The sequence below is a fragment of the Magnolia sinica genome, chromosome 13 (assembly GCF_029962835.1).
Source record: "Magnolia sinica isolate HGM2019 chromosome 13, MsV1, whole genome shotgun sequence".
NCBI lineage: Eukaryota > Viridiplantae > Streptophyta > Magnoliopsida > Magnoliales > Magnoliaceae > Magnolia > Magnolia sinica.
Window position 1 is genome coordinate 32,865,988 of NC_080585.1, and position 20,289 is coordinate 32,886,276.

Below are 20,289 nucleotides of genomic sequence, written 5' to 3' on the forward strand. Positions count from 1 at the left end.
GGGCTATCTTATGCATTTTAATGACAACGTTGAGGATCTGGAAGTCCGCGTACAAGATCTGGTGGCCAGGAAAGAGCACATAGATCGATCGGTAAGCCCGGACCTCTCCAATGGCGAAGAAGAAACCCCAGAAGTTAGGCTATGGCTAACACGAGCTGCCCAAATGATACAAGAAGCAGTGACGATACAGCAAAAAGAGGCAGAAAACAAGGGATGTCTACATTGTCCGAATTTGAGATGGCATTACAGTATAAGCAAGCAGGCGAAACAGATGACGGAGCGCATTGTTAGGCACTATGATGATGGGAATCCCGAGAAGATGAAGATGACAATGCTCCCACCCACCCCTTCCGGCCGTCATAAACGAGGAAGCTCCATCAATCCAGGGTCTACCATCTGTAGAATCATCTCTCCAAGAAGTCATGAGTGCTTTACGTGATGAAAATACCAAAATAATTGGAGTATGGGGCATGGGTGGTGTGGGCAAAACTACCCTCGTGAAAAATGTGAACAATAAATTGCAAGGGACACAACAATTCAATAAAGTCATAATGGTGATTGTTTCAGAGGACGTGGATACCAAAAGGATCCAGGGAGACATTGCGAAGAGATTGGGTTTCACACTCCGGGAGAATGGGACAGAGCCCTCGCGAGCAATTGATCTGAGGAATAGATTGATGCAAGAGAAGAAATTTCTCATCATATTGGATGATTTGTGGGTGCAGCTTGATTTGGCTAAGGTAGGAATTCCCTCTACTAACAGCCATGAAGGTTGTAAAATCATATTCACAACCCGTAATGAAGATGTGTGTCAAGGAATGGAAAGCCAAGTTGACATTCAAGTAAAAGTGCTCTCAGAAGAGGAATCGTGGAAACTATTCAAAGAAAAAGCAGGTGCTGTTGTAGATAACTCTTCCTTGCAAAGCAAGGCGAAGGAGGTTTTAAAGGAATGTGGCGGTCTTCCCCTAGCAATTATCACACTTGGACGGGCACTAAGAGGTAGGAGAAATCCTAAGGAATGGGATAATGCACTGTCACAGCTGAAGAAATCTGTGCCAAGCGATATCAAAGGCATGGAGAACGGGGTATACCATTCTATCAAAATTAGCTACGACCATTTGCGACCTCAGCTAAAACCAGCTTTCTTGTTCTGCTGCCTGTTTCCTGAAGATCATGATATTCATGTGGACACGATGATTAGATTGTGGAAGGGTGAAGGCTTTTTGGAAGATGTTGAAAGTTGGGAGGAAGCATTAAATAAAGGGCACGCTTTGGTTGAAGAACTCAAATCTTCTTGTTTGTTATTAGCAGGTGAAAAGGAAGGGTATGTAAAGATGCACGACATTATTAGGGATGTTGCCATTTGGATTTCGTCAAAAGAATGTAAGGACTGCAAATCTTTTGTGAGAATCGGATTGAAAAGTTTGCCACAGGGGGAAGGTTGGGAGGAATACAAGAGGATTTCTCTCAGGCGATGTGAGATTAATAAACTGCCAGAAGGGATGCATTGTCCTAAATTGGTGACATTGATGATGCCGGGAAATGAGGAGCCGATTGAAATTCAAGGTGGGTTTTGGGAAGCAACAAAAGAACTTCGGGTTCTAGATCTAAGCGAAACAGCTATCAGTAAGATACCAGTACTGTCAAACCTGGTGAATCTACGGGTGCTTTGTCTGAGGAGCTGCAAGTTTGAAGAAAGGAATTTTTTGTCGGCACTTGGGGCACTGAAGCAGCTTGAATTTCTCGATCTGTCACTTAACAATTGGTTATGTGAGTTTCCAAAAGAAATCGGAGAATTGGTCAATCTGCGGGTGCTTTGCCTGGGGAGCTGCGAGTTTGAAGAAGTGAATTGTTTGTCAGCACTTGGGGGACTGAAGCAGCTTGAATTTCTGGATCTATCATTTAACGATTGGTTACGGGAGTTGCCAAAAGAAATTGGAAAATTGGTCAATCTGCGGAGCTTGGACTTAACAAATACTGATAATCTTAAAATTGTTCCAAGTGGTGTTATATCACGGTTGACTCTCTTGGAAGAATTGAAGATGTGGAACAGTTTCGACGAGTGGAAGGCTGAAGAAAAATATGCAAGCAGCAGCAGCAGCAGCAGCAATAGTAGCAACGCCTCTTTGAGTGAAGTGACATCTTTGAAAAAGTTATCTAATTTACATCTCTGTATTGTGGAAGTGGAACGTTTCCCACAAGACTATCCTCTGATTAAACATCCGACAAAGTTGAAGGAGTTTTGCTTCCGCATAGGCCCAAGGCCTGATTATCCTCATTGGAACCATGTTGAGTTGAGATATATGGAGATTGTTGGTTGTAGTCTCATCCCCGAATGGGCTCTAATGCTTTTACCACAGACCACCCATTTAAAGTTAAGAAAATGCAAGGGTACTCAAGAGGCACTTAATCGCGGTGGAGGATTCCCAAGTTTGAAATATCTTGAAGTTGAGGAATGTGATGATGTGGAATTTGTTGTCAGTGCAAAGGAGTCTCCTGAAAATGCATTCGGTAATCTACAGAGTTTAGAGTTGAGATCTCTGCCAAATCTAAAGAAAGTCGTGACTAAGTATGAAGAGGGATTGCTTCCCACCCTTTTATTTCATAACCTTCACAATATATTCGTGAATGGATGTCCTGAATTAAAGCATCTATTCCCATCCGTTTTATTGCAAGGAATGGATAATTTAACCCATGTCAGTGTGCTTTATTGTGGAGGAATGGAGCATTTATTTGATGGACCACCCACGGTGGAGCAACGCAATGATGTGCTCTCCGAACTCGAAACCTTACATCTTTCAAATCTCACGAGCATGACAAGTATTTGGCCGATGGGGTTAGTGGTGAATCTCCAAAATCTCGCTACTCTGGATGTTTGGGTTTGCCATGGCTTGAAGAAGAGCGTTGTGTCGGCGATGCAGATGAAGGGTGGGCTCCCTAACCTTAACAAACTCCACGTGTTTTTTTGCGAAGGAGTGGAGGAGATCATTTCAGATGTGGTGGATAATGTGGGTCTCCTACCTAAACTAAGAACTCTAGACTTAAGATATCTACCGAAATTGGTGCGCATATGTGGAGGAGAGGCTGATCCCCTGTTGCAACTGGATTGGAATTCACTGGAAGAAATACAAGTGGAGAGATGTGGAGGAATGGAGCATGTATTTGATGGACCGCCCAATGATGTGTTCTTCAAACTCAAAACCTCAAATCTTAAAGATCTCCATCATAACCTGACTACTCTCGTGCTTTCGAGGTGCGAGTTCTTTAAGAAGACCGTTATTTCGTCGGTTCAGATGAAGGGTGGGCTCCCTAATCTCGTCAACCTCACCGTGAATGATTGCGGAGAAGTAGAAGAGATCATTTCAGATGTGGTGGATAATGAGGGTCTCCTACCTAAACTAGAAAATCTGACATTATCCCATCTACCGGAATTGGTGCGAATCTATGGAGGAGGAGAGGCTGTTCCACCACCGCAATTGGATTGGCATTCATTGAAAACAATTTATGTGTATGGATGTCCCAAGCTTAAAAAGGTGCAGCCTCTGCAAGGTGGGGCCGACAGTGTGCCGTCGCTTAAAGAGATAGAGGGAGAAAGGAATTGGTGGGAGGGGTTAGATTGGGAAGGAGACGACAGAGGCTCCCAATACCATTCCCGGTTTAAAGAGGTATCGTATTATATTGGTATATATAATGTGTCCAACTGGTTGGACCACAGTTTAACAATCCATCTAATTGATAACTTTCAAATTATTGAGTTCTTGTTAAATCCAAACCTCCTAACAGGTTGGCCCCATTATGATAATTAATTATTGTAAAAATCATCTCTATCCACTATTCAAGAGAGCCACACAACATATAATAGCATGTATCCATTGATAAAATGCAAAATAAAAGTGTGGTCAACTTAATAGGTAGACAGGGATGATTTTTTTGAAAAATGTTAATCATGGTGGGGCCAATCCATTGAACAGGTTGGATGTCCCATGAACGGTTTTAGTTATAATTTTTCTGATGGATGGACCATAACCTGCAGTTCAACCGGTTGGACTTAAGGTATTCTCTTTCTTTTGAGGATTGCTTATTGCACAGGCGTGTGGAACCGTACATATCTACGTGCGGGAACACGTGCAAGTAGAAATCACACGTCTGAGATAGGAGCTTTCCGTAAGATTAGAAATAATTCTTAACATCCATCTTACTAAAACGTCAGAGAATCTCACTCTTTAGGTGTCCCACAACGTACACAGTAAATTGACAGAGTTTTTTTAACTGGCCATCCATTTGTTATGTAATGCCGTGGCCCACCTGAGGTGTGAAACGACTTGGATTTTATGTCACAATATCTAACCAGTGTAGCACGCTTGATGGAAAGTTCGGATGTCACACATTTCTCACATTGTGACACATACAGTTGTGTATGGTTCCCACGTGTATGTGGAATTAGCCAATCTCTTTTAATCTTCATGCTTTCTTTCTTCCTCTGGTATGCTAATGCCACATTCATTACATGTTCTAATCTCCTCTGATGCCTCAAAGACTATTTTAGTATTATTGTTTCTACATTGCGGCCCACTTGAAGAGTGAAATGGCCAGATCATTATGTCAAATTAACACACTACCATAGCCCATGTGGCTGCATGTTTGTCTCCAATATACCTGCGGCTTTAGTTAGCCTCTTGATTTCCATTTATGTTATTATTATTATCATCATTTGGGTTGGAATACAATGCATATCAGACTTAAGCTAATGTTTATGTACCCATGGATGATGCAGAGGTAGAGTATGAATATGAAGATGACCGGCCGAAGATACCAAGGTACCGAGAAATTATACACTCGTGGCATACACATAGGAAGTTAAAACTGGATCCCAGTTTACATGTATCACCAATCAAATATTACATTTGATTGATTATCTAACAGTCATATTGGCTCCAACAAACGGAACCCAAGGGGCCAGTTTTGAATCTTTGCATTCTTCAACAGTGGTTGAAGGCCCAAGGCCTATTGTGCAACTAAAATTTCATTCCATTTGTGATAGCCTCAAGTGGATTCCATATGACTGATTTATATCACTCTTGTGGATTCCATATCATTCTTGCTTGGCATGTTTAGAGAGAAAGAAGTAATTGCATTGTTTCCAAGAAATCTCTCTCAAAGGAAAGTATTCTAAGAAGGATTCTTCATCATGTTAGGAGTATGGCTATTTTCATTATCAGCCCAATCATTCCAAATTAGTCTTTGTACACTCTATGTGTCACTTGGTACCTCCTCACCTCTTATATCCATGTTCAGGTGCCTTCTACTCTACAGAGACAGGGTTGTGAAGCCCCTTCAATCCCGTGCTGGGGATTGTATATATAATGCTACTCTTTGAGTTTCTAGGATTGGTTGTGTGCGCCTTTTCTTCACTGGAGAAGCCCTTTAGGATGCTTGCGTCTGTAAAGAGTTGTGCAAGCATTGTGGACCAGAGTATTAGAATTCTACTTTTTAGTTTCTCTAACCTCTGCTTTGTTGTCTCCTCAGGTCTCTGGTCATTTGAAGTTTATAATATGAAGACGCTTGCTACTATTCAATACTCAAACTACTCCTCTTGGAAAATGCAGCTCTTCACTCGCCATTTAAATTCAAATATCAATTGCCTAGGTATCATATCAAGAATTATTGACTCATGAAGGAAGAAAATAATTGAAAATCTTAGTTATGTTCCTTTATCCACTCCCCTTATTTGTCTTCTCCAATCGCTTGAGATGCTAAGCATTCTCCATGGATGAGAATCCTTCCAGTTTAAGGATTACTCTTGTAGGCTTCTAATGTTTTGCTTTTCCCTGGCTCGAGTGGGAGCTTTTTCTCACTAGGCCAGCATATGGGCTTTCGGGATGTGGCTATTTTAGTGTGTATCTTTCTCTTTTCTCCTAGTCCAAGATGTGAGCTGCTATCTTTTGTCTTTCATTCTCTTTTGTTGTAATCTTTTTCGTTTGGCCAGTATACAAGATACTATAATTTCTTTCTTGCTTATCATAGACCATTTTAACCCAATGCTGCTCCAATTTCTGTCTTAATCTAATAAAGGGATTTATGATGCTTTGAAATTTTTCTTATTTAGATTTCAGTTATCAACAATTTCTAATGAGTGAGCATGTGTGGAGCCCTTTTCACAATTCCTCAATATCTATAAGCTTTAAGAGAGAAGCTTTGATTTTTCAACAAAGTGTGGTGGTTGATATGCAGGCACAAATATATTCTACACCTGAAACATGGCTATGGGCCATAGATTAGAAGTTACACTTATTTTCTTTTCTAACCAAGGGATTGGTAGACATTTAATGAATGCTTCAGACGAAAAATAGTCAATGGTATGAATTCAACAAGGAAATGATTGTGGTACACTAAGTGAAGATAACCTCGTTTTAACATTGAGGTCTTGGTATCGATTCCCAAGTGGGGTGTGGCTAATAGTGAGGTGTCTACAAAGAAGCTCCCCCCTTCCAAAAAAAAAAAAAGAAGAAGAAGAAAATGTCCATTAATCATAATTTAGAATCATCTAACCAATCATATAATTTAGGTCTTGTTTGCAGAATTCAATCAAACACAAGGCCACACATGTGTTTGAGGACCTGTATTTAGATTTGGGTGTGTGTACGATGTGCAAGCATGCCAGAGTCTAGTCGACTCGATATTTGATTGAACCCTGGTGACCACTGTACTGAAATGAATACATTGGACCGGATTCAAAAATTTAACTATTGAGTCAGCCACCCGTTGTAATCAGCAATAAGATGATTTGCAAAAGGATAGGGGTTAGTCCTTCCTTATGGATTCTTTCCATAAGTACTTTTCTTTCACCACTACTAGCATTCAATGTATTTTTTAAAGGAATAAAGATGAACGATTAAACTAAAATAGCTGAAATAATATCAATTTTATTAATATATGAATATGGTCATAACAATTGACAAAATAACGCATAAACACCAACAATGATAAATGCATGATTTGTCTGTAAGAACAAATGATGGAGGAAGATGGTTTGCAGGATGTGACCAGAAAAATGATATTCTAAGTAAGAACTTAGTTGATCGGGATTCAACAACATAGGGTTATAGACATTTTATCTATTCTACGGTACCATAGCAATAACGCTAGATGGTAACGATTTATGATCAAACTATGCAATGCTATGCTAGGATAAAAGTAAAGATAAATGTTTAATGTGGGTCCAGAGCTTTTTGTTAATTGCTGCTTTTATTAGCTTTTAGGAGTCGATGGCCTTGTTTACTCTTCGAAATCGTGAAGGATTTACACAATTGGCTATATAAATCACATTGATTATTTCACGACATTGTAGGCTATTGCATATGGCTATGTGTATAAGAGAGAAACTCTCGCTTCTTCAAACCATGCGTTGGGTAGAGTTTTCCGTCAATGGACACCCACATAGAAAGGTTGTTGGCGTCCTTATGTTACTTGGCTTTGACATCCGTAGATGGTGCTTTTAGCATGACCCTAACATTTAATGTTGGATAGAAATATACTTTGATAAGATTTTGGCATTTAATGCTGAGAAAGAGAGACTCTTACTTTTGCGGAGAATGCTTTTAATAGAACTCTAACATGTAATGCTCTCTCATGTACATGTATCAAACTCCTCTTGAAGTTGATCTGCACTACACAACATTGTTGCCATATGACATCTTCTAGATCGTTTGATCTGGCCGGGCAAGGCCAAGCGTAAACAGTATACTCAGTATATGCGTAAGATTTTGTCCATTATTTAGCTCATACTATTGACACGTAGCGACATCTCATTGGTCTACGTAGGTGTGCCACAGGCCCCACAATTTGAACGGGTAAATTTAAAGTATTCCATCTGTATAGTTTCCAAGTGTCTACACACTAACCATCAGTCTTACAAGGGTATCAAATAACTATCTAATCAAAATGAGTTGTCACTACCTAAACATGACCTTAGGTTCTCCGATAAGGACATATGCAGTAGGCCATATCTTGATCATCAACTAATGGGTAATAGGCCATGTCTTGATCATCAACTGATATATAAACTAGACCGGTCCACTCATCGAGTTGGACACAACATCAAAATCAATGTACGGCCAATGGCATGATTCAACGAACACGTGTAACCCACCCACATAGTAGATGGTCCCAACTTTTGGATCAAATATTCTACATATGATACATTTTCCTGGAAAAATAATGTATGATAATTTCTGAGACAGCTCTATCTGTTGGTTTCTCTCTACGTATTTGTTACAATAATTCTTGTTAACAAAGTATGATTTATGATGCACTCCTCTCTTTCAATTGTGGGACGAAATTTTACACTTGAAAAGTGAGAATGTGATTTTAACTCTAGAGTTTCAAACAATTGAAATATATGTTACATTTGTACTCCAAAAATCACACCGATGGAGATTCATAAACCCATCAATAATAGGTGGCCAAAAGTTCTCACTCAACCAATAAGAGGCTAAAATTCTATTATTAGGATTTCCAATGGAGGGATTTTTGGTGCATGGGCCATCTACATTGAGTCCCATCTTATCAAAATTTTGAATGATGAAACCATGGGCCTACTTGTAAAAATTAAAAGCCTAGATATACCATACAATCACTCAGCCCGAACATTATATGATACCTCTCTCTCTCTCTCTCTCTCTCTCTCTCTCTCTCTCTCTCTCTCTCTCTCTCTCTCTCTCTCTCTCTCTCTCTCTCTATATATATATATATATATAACAACTTGGCTTTTCATGTGAAGAAAGATTTGGTATTTTGACCAATCCAAGATGGACAAGATCCATTTATCACATAGCACTGCTCACGTTTTTTCTTTGCTAGAAAATCTCATGTGTACTAATATCTCCCACAACCCATTTCTGGTGGATGCGTATCATATGCACATTTGAATCTTTGATTCCCTCCATACATTTTGTTAGTAAAGAAACATGGTTAGGAATTCTCACCCATACTCAATGGACAGAGATGTGGCAGTAGGAGCACTAAATATTTTCCTGAAGTATGTTAGAGTTTGTTTTGCCGGTTGCATGTGTCGTTGCCCACTAGCATCCACATGATGAGATGATTTCATGGTTCAAACTGTTAATATTCTCACTTATGCTAGAAACAAGCTATTGTCCCATATTCGTGTTTCAATAACTTGACCATTGATTCTTAGAGTTGAACGTGGATCCAGACCCCACAAATAGTAATGGTCTCAATCATTCGTTCAGCATAATTTTCTTACAGTGACTGACTTGCGATGCTACTTGTTATTGAATGGGCAATGGAAGCAGTGGTTTTTCAATTCTCATCAAAATTGAGAAGCGTCCATGCACTCCATTAGGGTAAAGATTGGTTGGCATGGGCTACTGCTGATGAAGAAGAAAGTGAAGAAGTTGGATCGTGGCTAGAACAAGATGTTCACATGGAAGCAGGAGAAAGCAAGCGATGTTTATGTTGCCCATATCTGATTTGACATTATGATATAAGCACGCATGCAAAAGAGAAGGCGGATATCACCGTCAACCACTGAAATAAAGGGAAGCTTTAAGAGTGTCAAGATGGCACCATCCCTAATTAACATCAAGGTGGATGTGCTCTAAAACGATGAATCGTTGAAGCTATTAAAAACTAAAGCGGGCGACGACCCTACCTTGCTCTCCATAGGCAAGGGAGGTTGTCAAAGAATACGGCAGCCTTTCGCTTGTGATTATAATACATGGAAGGGTATTGAGATGTGTACACAATCACAATGTGTGAAATAATACACTATGACAGTTGAAAACGTCTGCCCAAAGCGAAATCAAAGGAATGCCATGGAGGACAGCATGTTAGTCTATCAAAGTCAGCTATGATCATTTTCCCATTGAGTTGAAACCAGGCTTCTTGCTCTGCTCCGTGTTTCCCAAAAACTATAATATTGATGTGGATACAATGATCAGATGTTGGAAGGAGGTAAAGGTGGGGTCCTTACTCATGCCTCAGTGGTAGACTCACAAGAGTTTCATCACAAGGTCATGGGTTCAAGTACCCATTGTGTTGAAATTCCAGAGGTGTGAGTGTGTGTGGGTGTGAGCGCGTGTAAAAAAATTAAAAAGAAATAAAAAGAAAAAAGAAAAGCTGTTTAGAGGACACTGGATGTCTGAGGAAATAATTAATAGAGGGCATACTTACGTTAAAGAACTGAAATCTTCTTGTTTGTTATTAGAGTGTACCTGCTCTCTTGAGCAGTTGAGCCTTGAGGAATGACTGATAATTTATATATTTGTAACTTTTTATTGTTATACATATTTATGACACATTTCAGAATTTTCAAAATCAAAATTTATTTCTCTGTTATTTTGTGGTAAATAAATTAAAATAAGAAGAAAAAAGATGAAAACATAAACACTTCTGTCGAAGAATGGAACACATCATATTGTTATTGATAATGGAGTTTATCAGCTACATGTTCAATTGGTTTTTTGGACCTCAAATATTACAGCAATGAATAATGAAACGTGCTACTAAAATCCTATCTTATCTTTGATTGAATTAATGGTTCACAATTCTAAATCAGCTGTGCATCCCAATGCAATCCCAACAAACATGAGAATTCTTTTACTAGAAACTAACGGTGCTTAATGAAAATAGAGGAGGATTACCAAGACCCATTATCAGTTAGTATTAGAAAAATTATCAATTATTGGAATTGTGGGCCTCCAAAGCAGAACTTACATTTTTTGTCATTCAATAGCTAATGTGTCTGCATTATGCGTAGAGCATAGACTACAACCGAATCTAAAAGAAGAAAAGATAGAAAAAAATAAATAAATCAGCATTGAATGGTCTTTGGTTTGGCAAAAGAAAAATGGATGAGAATTACAATTTCAAAGAAATGGCAGGGAGATGAAAAGAAAAAAGATGTTTAGTAAAAATAGAGAAGAAAAGGATTTCCTAGCTGAGGCATATGACTAGAAAAATCTCACACAGAAGTTGACTGGTCAAGCACCCACACAACCATTTAGTGTTGGGGATGCATAAATTAGCCCACACAAACCCGTGATCAACCGTAGCATGATTAGGAGGAGGTATTGCCGGTGGATTAACTTGCCCTACAACTTTTTTCTTAAATCAGATAATCAAGCAAACCTAAAATATGGATATGAAATACAAAAAGCAATAAGAGCCAACAAGGAATTGTTGTTGTCTGATTGTGGGGGCATTTTTCTCGGCTAGGCTCTTATTTTAGTTTTGCAACATTTAAAAAATTGGTGGTGACTCATCCAATCTTGTATGTGGCACTGATGTAATGCTATTAAGACCATGCAGATTGTGCCTCCCATTGTGGATGGAGCATATAACTAAAATGACACTGATCAAACAATCCTAATCATCTAATCAATGGCTAACAAATGAATGGTTAAGTAAATTAGTGAGTGATCCAAATTCAAATGAAAAATAAGATAGCTTACGATCTCATCGGCGCGATGGTTTTGTTACAATCCATCCACAGTTACATCATTGATTTGCATGGTCCAGATTGCAATACAACTATGCCATATGTACGTTGCGCCACCATTTTTAAATGGTGTGAAACTAACATACCAGTCTCGCCCTTCTTTCTCTACCTTATGGCGCTACAGAACTCCTTAGCCACATTTGCCATGCTTGAATTAAATGGTTGATTTGGGATTTGTATCTCTAGGAAGAAAAGAAAGAAAACAAAGTAAATAAAATATGAAATGTTCCTCTTTTGTTTAATTAAAGGATAATTAATCAAATTATGGTATGTTTCATCTAAAACAGTGAAGTTGCTACTTCTCTCTTAATATACCGTATGTTTCAGTTGTGGCAGACCGAAACCTGACAATACAAGCAGCATCATCATCGTCATCATCAACAACAACAACGACGACCTAACTTAAACAACATTACTAAACACATTCATTTGGCCAGTGAAGGACAAGGCACACCTGACCAAATGACAAGAAGAAATGAACACATACATGGCCTACCCAGCTAGCCTTTACACATTGCAGGCCCTCGAGAACTATTCTCCCATGACAGAAGCTTACACCACAAACCATGTAGATAGCCCAAGCAGACCAGGAGAATGGAACAACCTGGAACTGCCTGTTGGCAGTAAGTTCAAACACCATCATCATTTAGCTGTTGAGGAAAGCTTTCAAAGAAAATGGTGGAGGCCCATCCTGCCAATTCACAAGATAAAGAGTATGAAGTACCATCTGCCCCCCTAAGGCCATTCACAATAATTACTTCCATAAGTCCTACCAATCTTTAGAAATGCCAATCTTTAGAAGAAAAAAAATAAAAAAGAGTACCTTTTAAAAAAAAAAAAAAAAATCTTTAGAAATGCCCTATTCAAACCACTGCAGATCGACCAGCTGATTGGTTGATCCAACTTACTCAAATCTCCATCTTTTCCTCCCAAATTGATGTTTAAAAAATTATCCAGTGCTAAATGCTAGTACCTAAGCATCAGTTATCAAGCACTTAATTCCTACTTCCTAGGCATGGGGTACATATGCACAAGATCTGGACTATTCATCCATTGTGCCCTATCTTGTACAGACCCTAGACCTCACAATAAAAATAACACCAGTATATGATTGTAGCCATCGATAAGGATTTTACCAATGAAGTCAACCATTGCTTAGCCTTTTCCTTACAGTCCATTTGTAGTCTGCAAGAATCTATCATGGACCAGGATCACCAATTGATGTGATTCTTTACCCCATCCGCAGCAGGGCCAAATAGATGAAAGGCAACCTTGTACATGTCTACCACATTTAAGGATATTAATGCTTCGTGGCTTTCCGTAAGATTAGAAATAATTCTTAACATCCATCTTACTAAAACGTCAGAGAATCTCACTCTTTAGGTGTCCCACAACGTACACAGTAAATTGACAGAGTTTTTTTAACTGGCCATCCATTTGTTATGTAATGCCGTGGCCCACCTGAGGTGTGAAACGACCTGGATTTTATGTCACAATATCTAACCAGTGTAGCACGCTTGATGGAAAGTTCGGATGTCACACATTTCTTACATTGTGACACATACAGTTGTATATGGTTCCCACGTGTATGTGGAATTAGCCAATCTCTTTTAATCTTCATGCTTTCTTTCTTCCTCTGGTATGCTAATGCCACATTCATTACGTGTTCTAATTTCCTCTGATGCCTCAAAGACTATTTTAATATTTTTTGTTTCTACATTGTGGCCTACCTGAAGAGGGAAATGGCCAGATCATTATGTCAAACACACTACCATAGTCCATGTGGCTGCATGTTTATGGCAGGGTGTCTGTCCTCCATGCCTGCGGCTTTAGTTAGCCTCTTGATTTCCATTTATGTTATGATTATTATTATCATCATTTGGGTTGGAATACAATGCATATCAGACTTAAGCTAATGTTTTTGTACCCATGGATATGATGCACAGGTATACGGATGATGAAGATTGAGTGGTGGAAGATACAAAAGGTACGGAGAAATTGTACACTTGTGGCATACACATAGGAAAGTTAAAAATGAATCCCAGTTTACATGTATCACGGATCAAATATTATATTTGATAGATTATCTACCAGTCATATTGGCTCCAACAAACGAAACCCAAGGGGCCAGTTTTGAATCTATGCATTCTTCAACAGTGGTTGAAGGCCCAAGGCCTATATATTGTGCAACTAAAATTTCATTCCATTTGTAATAGCCTCAAGTGGATTCCATATGACTGATTTATACCGCTCTCGTGGATTCCATGTCATTCTTGCTTGGCATGTTTAGAGAGAGAAGTAATTGCATTCTTTCCAAGAAATCTCTCCCAAAGGAAAGTATTCTAAGAAGGATTCTTCATTATGTTAAGAGTATGGCTATTTTCATTATCAGCCCAATCATTGTAAATTAGTCTCTGTACACTCTATGTGTCACTTGGTACCTCCTCACCTCTTATATTCATGTTCAAGTGTCTTTTGCTCTGCAGAGACAATGTAGTGAAGACCCTTCAATCCCTTGATGGGGATTGTATATATAATGCTACCCTTTGAGATTTTAGGATTGGTTGTGTTCGCATTTTCTCCATTGGAGAAGCCCTTTAGGATGTTTGTGTCCATAAAGGGTTGTGCAAGCACTGTAGAGCAGAGTATTAGAATTCTCCTTTTTGGTTTTTCTAACTTCTGCTTTGTTGTCTCTTTAGGTATTTGTATTATCGAAGTTTTATAATATGAAGACGCTTGCTACTATTCAATGCTCAAACTGCTCCTCTTGGAAAATGCAGCTCTTCACTCGCCATTTAAATTTAATATCAATTGTCTAGGTATCATATAAAGAATTATTGACTCAAGAACGAAGAAAATAATTGAAAATCTTAGTTATGTTCCTTTATCCACTCCCCTTATCTGTCTTTTCCAATCACTTGAGATGCTAAGCATTCTCCATGGACAAGAGTCCTTCCAGTTTGAGGATTGCTTTTGTAGGCATCTAATGTTATGCTTTTTCTTGGCTCAGGTGGGGGCTTTCTCTCACTAGGCCAGCATATGGGCTTTTTTCTCTTTTCCTGGTCCGGGATGTGGGCATTTTAGTGTGTATGTTTTTCTTTTCTCCTAGCGTGAGATGTGGGTTACTGTTATCTTTTGTCTTTCATTCTTGTTTCTTGTAATCTTTTTTACTTTGACCAGTCTAGAGGATAATATAATTTCTTTCTTGCCTTCCAACAAAAAACAAAAACAAAAATATTTTCATTACGAAGTAGATCCCATACTCAAGAAAGAATCAAAACTATTCTCCACAACTATGATATTGACTTTTAGCATTCTCACTCAAACTAACAAATGGTTTTTGTCTTTCATATGCTACACCAAAGATTCTTAATTGCTTACATGTTCACCAATGCCTCACACAGCTATAACGGTTGGTTACATATCTAGAGTGCACAAAATGGCCCATACATGTATATTCACGCAAGCAAATTTACCAAAGAGTGATCTGAGTTTTCCATCACATCACCTAAAACCTCAAATTTGTGTGGTAGTGTCTTGCATCCAGCTGCTTATCACAAATCATTTTTAAGGAGAATACGTAAATATAAAAATAAAAAATAAAAAATGAAGAGTGATTGTTATAGCCCAATGCTGCTGCAATTTCTCTATCTTAATCTAATAAAGGGATTTATAATGCTTTCAAATGATTCTTATTTAGATTTCAATTATCAACCATTTCTAGCGAGTGAGCATGTGGAGCCCTTTTCACAACTCCTCAATATCCATAGGCGTAAAGAGACAAGCTTTGATATTCCAGCAAAGTGTGGTGGTTGATATGTAGGCACAAAAATATTCGACATCTGGAATATTAACAAGTTCAATTAAACTTTTCAAAACATGACTATGGGTCATAGATTAGAAGTTACATTGATTTTCTTTTCTAAACAGAGGGAATGGTAAACATTTAATGAATGTTTTAGACGAAAAAATAGTCAATGGTATAAATTCAACAAGGAAATGTCTATGGTAGACAAGGGGAAGATAACCTCGTTTCAATCTTGGTATCAATTCCGAAAAAAAAAGGAAACGTTTATTAATCATAATTTAGAATCATTTAACCAATCATAATTTAGAAATGTTCATTAATCATAATTTACGTCATATTTGAGCAATTCAATCAAACACAAGGCCACACGTGTTCGATGACCTGTATTCGGATTTGGGTGTGTGTATGATGTGCGGGTGTGCCAGAGTTCACTCAACTCAATGTTTGATTGAACGTTGGTAACCCCCATACCGAAATAAATAAGTTGGACCGGATTTAAAAATCCATTTATTGAGTTAGCCACCAGTTGTAATCAGCAATAAGGCGATTTGCAAAAGGATAGGGGTGAGTCCTTGTGGATTTTTTTTTACCTTACGACTTCCGGACTTTTCTTTCACCACTACTGGCATTCAATGTATTTCTTAAAGGAATATAAATAAGTGATTAAACTAAAAAAGCTAAAATAATATCGATTTTATTAATATATGAATATGGGTCATTACAATCGATAAAATATCAAATAAACTAGAGAAATAAACATAAACAATGATAAATATATGATTTGTCTGTAAAACCAGATGATTGATGAGGATGGTTAGCAGGACGTGACCAGACAGATAATGTTCTAAGTAAGAACTTAGTTTATCAGGATTCAACAACTTAGGGTTATAGACATTTAATGTAATTTACAATATTATAACAATGACGCTGGACAGTAGCGATTTATGCTGAGACTAGGCAATGCTATGATAGGACGAAAGTAAAGATAAATGTAAAAAGAAGATAGATTATGTTTAACGTGGGCCTAGAGCTCTTTGTCAGTCATTGCTCTTATTGGCTTTTAGGAGGTGGTGGCCTTATGTAGTCTTTAACATCATAAAGGATTTGGATAGTCGGTTGTAGAAATCCCATTGATTCTTTCACGTCAGCATAAGCGTATGGCTATACATATAAGAGAGAGACTCTCGCTTCTTCAAATCGTGTGTTGGCTAGAGTCCTCCGTCAATGAACTCCCACGTAGGAAGGTTGTTGGAGTCCTTATGTTACTTGGCTTTGGCATCAGTAGAGAATGGTTTTAACATGATCTTAGCATTTAATGCTAGATAAAGATATGTATTGATAAGATTTTGACATTTAATACTGAGAAAGAGAAAAACTCTTGCTTTTGCAGATGCAGAACTAAAACATTTGATGTTCTCTCATGTGTACGTCTCTAACTCCTCTTAAAGGTTATCTACACCACACATGGCACTGTTATCATGTGCCATCTTCTGGATCATTTGATCTGGTAGTGCCAGGTCAGGTGTAAACAAATTCTTGGTATGCGAGTAAGATTTCGTCCATTATTTAGTGTATTTTGTTTTTACAAAAACTCATGAATTTTGAGTACAGTGATCAGTGTAATATTGATTAGAGCATATATAGGATGTGTAGAGTGCCATTGTAAGACTTCTTACCTCTTAACTCTTCTGAATGTCTGATTATAGTTAAGTAACAAAATAAAATGGAAAAGAGCTATTAACATAATCATGAATACCTAGTAAACTGTCCCAAAACTTCCTCATCCTTTCTTACTACTTTCATGAAAATTCCTTGTTGCAGCTCTCAAATTTTATTTTTTTTATCTTTTTTTTTTTTTTTCAAAATGTGTGAATATATATTAGATGAGAGAAATGTACAACATCGATATACAATTTCTATTCGGGCCACTCCATTATTTAGCGCATAGTGCCAACACGTGGTGACATCTCATTGGTCCAAGTAGGTATACCATAAGTCCCACAATTTAAATGGTTAAATTTAAAGTATTCCATTTGTATAGTTTCCAAGTGTCTGCACACTACCCATCAATTGGTATCAAATAACTATCTAATCAAAATGAGTTGTCACTGCCTAAACATGACCTTAGGTGCTCCCATAAAGACATACATCAGGCTATATCTTGATCATCAACTGATATGTAAATTAGGCCGGTCCAGTCATTGAGTTGGACACAACATCAAAATCAATGTACGGCCAATGGCATGATTCAATGAACTAGTGTAACCCACTAACAGAGTAGATTGCCCCAACTTTTATTTTGAGTGATATAAAGATATGGCCCAACTTTTGGATCAAATATTCTAACATATGATACATTTTCCTCGAGAAAAAATAAAATAAAATTGTATCATAATTTCTGTGACAGCTCCATCTCTTCATTTCTATCTGCATATCTGTTAAAATCATATAACATAAGTATGATTTATGATACACTCCTCCCTCTTCATTGTGGAACAAGATTTTACACTTGAAAAGTGAAAAGGTGATTTTTACTCGAAAGTTTCAAACAATTAAAATATATGTTACATTTATACTCCAAAAATCACACGGATGGAGAATCATAAACCCATCAATAATAGGTGGCCAAAAGTTCTCATTCAACCAATAACAGGCAAAATATTCCCATTATTAGGATTTCAAATGGAGGGATTTTTTGTGCATGGGCCATCTCCATTGAGTCCCATCTTATCAACATTTTGAATGATGTACCATGGGCCTGCTTGTAAAAATTAAAAGCCTAGACATACCATACAATCACTCAGCCCGAACATTATATGATACCTCATGATCCTTTATTTATTTATTTTGATAGATGTATAATAATACCTCATGATTTACTCCCACCAAGTGAAACAGTTTGGCTTTTCATGTGAAGAAACATTTGGTATTTTGACCAATCCAAGAAGGACAAGATCTTTTTATCACAAAGCACTGCTCACGTTTCTTCTTTGCTACAAAATCTCATGTATACTAATATCTCCCACAGCCCATTGCTGGTGGATGGGGATCATATGCACATTTGAATCTTTGATTCCCTCCATAAAATTTGTTAGGAAAGAAACATGCTCAAGAATTCCCGTCCACACTCAATGGACAAAGATGTGGCAACAGGAGCACTAAATCTTTTCCTAAAGTATGTTGGAGTTTGTTTTGCTGATCACATGATGACATGATTTGATGGTTCGAACCGTTAATATTCTCACTTCTGCCAGAAACAAGCTAGTGTCCCATATTCGTGTTTCAATAATAATCTTGACCATGGATTCTTAGAGTTGAACGTGAGCCAATTGAAATTTTCTTTCCAATGTTCTTAATCTATCCACAGGTAGCAATGGTCAAAATCATTTGTTCAGCATAATTTTCTTACAGTGACTCACTTATGATGCTAATTGTTATTGAATAGGCAATGGAAGCAGTGGTTTTTCAATTCTCATCAAAATTGAGAAGTGGCCATGCACTCCTCTAGGGTAAAGATTGGTTGGCATGGGCTACTGCTGATGAAGAAGAAAGCGAAGAAGTTGGCTAGAGGAAGATGTTTTTATGGAAGCAGGAGAAAGCAAGAGATGATTATGTTGCCCATATCTAATTTGACATTATGATATAAGCAGGCAGGCAAAAGAGGAGGTGGATATTATTGCCGAGCACCGCGATAAAGGGAAGACACCATCCCAAGTTAACATCAAGGTGGATGTGCTCCAAAATGATGAATTGTGGAAGATTTTCAAAGATAAAGCGGGTGACGACCCTACCTTGCACTCCATTGGTAAGGGAGGTTGTCAAAGAATACTGTCGCCTTCCACTCGTGATTACAACACTTGGAAGGGTATTGAGATGTGTACACAATCACAAAGTGTGAAATAATGCACTTTGACAGCTGAAAACGTCTACCCCAAGTGAAATCAAAGGCATGCCATGGAGGACAGCATGTTAGTCTATCAAAGTCAGCTACGATCATTTTCCTATTGAGTTGAAACCAGGCTTCTTGCTCTGCTCCCTGTTTCCGGAAGACTATGATATTGACGTGGATTCAATGATCAAATGTTGTAATTAAGGAGGTAAAGGCTGGGTCCTCACTCATGCCTTGGTGGTAGACTCACAAGCGTTTCGTCACATGGGTTCCAGTACCCATTGTGGTGAAATTCCACTGACGTGTGAGTGTGTGTGGAGAGTGAGTACGTGTGAAAAAAATATATATATACAAAAAAACAAAAACACGAAAGAGGTAAAGGCTGTTTAAAGGACACTGGATATCTAAGGAAATAATTAACAGAGGGCATACTTGGGTTAAAGAACTGAAATCTTCTTGTTTGTTATTAGAGTGTACCTACACTCTTGAGCAGTTGAGCCTTGACTGATAATTTATATATTTGTAACTTTTTATTGTTGTACATATTTATGACACATTTCAGAATTTTCAAAATAAAATTTTAATTTTCTGTTATTTTGTGGTAAATTTAAATTTAATTATTATTATTATTATTTTAAAAAGAGTAAAAAAAGAGAGACATAGAACATAAACACTTCTATTGAAGAATGGAACCAATCATATTGTTATTGATAATGGAGTTGATCAGCTACTTGTTCAATTGGATTTTTAGATCTCAAATGTAACTGCAATGTGGCCGACCTCCTCGTTATGAATAATGAAGCATGCTATTAAAATTCTATCTTATCTTTGATGAATTAATGTTCACAATTCTAAATCAGTTGTGCATCCAAACGCAATCTCAACAAACATGAGAATTCTTTTACTAGAAACTAACATTGCTGAATGAAAATAAAGGAGGATTACCAAGACCCGTTATCAGTTAGGATTAGAAAAATGATCAATTATTAGAATTGTGGGCCTCCAAAGCAGCACTTACAATTTTGGTCATTCAATAGCTAATGTGTCTACATTATGCGTGAAGCAGAGACT

General features: G+C 37.8%; 1 protein-coding gene and 2 long non-coding RNA genes across 3 annotated transcripts; 2 read left to right on the top strand and 1 right to left on the bottom strand.

The window, feature by feature from the left end:
• The first annotated feature begins 348 nt into the window (after positions 1-348).
• LOC131224212 (probable disease resistance protein At4g27220) lies at positions 349-3,806 on the top strand. The gene has a single exon (XM_058219749.1). The coding sequence runs from the start codon at positions 423-425 to the stop codon at positions 3,804-3,806; it is 3,384 nt and encodes a 1,127-aa protein (XP_058075732.1). The 5' UTR covers positions 349-422.
• An 852-nt stretch (positions 3,807-4,658) lies between these two features.
• On the top strand, positions 4,659-14,727 carry LOC131223493 (uncharacterized). Its single transcript, XR_009160497.1, has 2 exons — positions 4,659-4,776; positions 13,468-14,727. It is a non-coding gene; the product is annotated as an uncharacterized LOC131223493 (long non-coding RNA).
• Positions 11,734-12,304, bottom strand: LOC131223497 (uncharacterized). Its single transcript, XR_009160502.1, has 2 exons — positions 12,009-12,304; positions 11,734-11,865 (listed from the first exon to the last, which is right to left on the bottom strand). It is a non-coding gene; the product is annotated as an uncharacterized LOC131223497 (long non-coding RNA).
• Positions 14,728-20,289: the final 5,562 nt, after the last annotated feature.

Excerpts from the sequence above, each read along its gene's own strand:
- LOC131224212 (XM_058219749.1), top strand. The coding sequence starts at position 423 with ATGAGTGCTTTACGTGATGAAAATACCAAAATAATTGGAGTATGGGGC.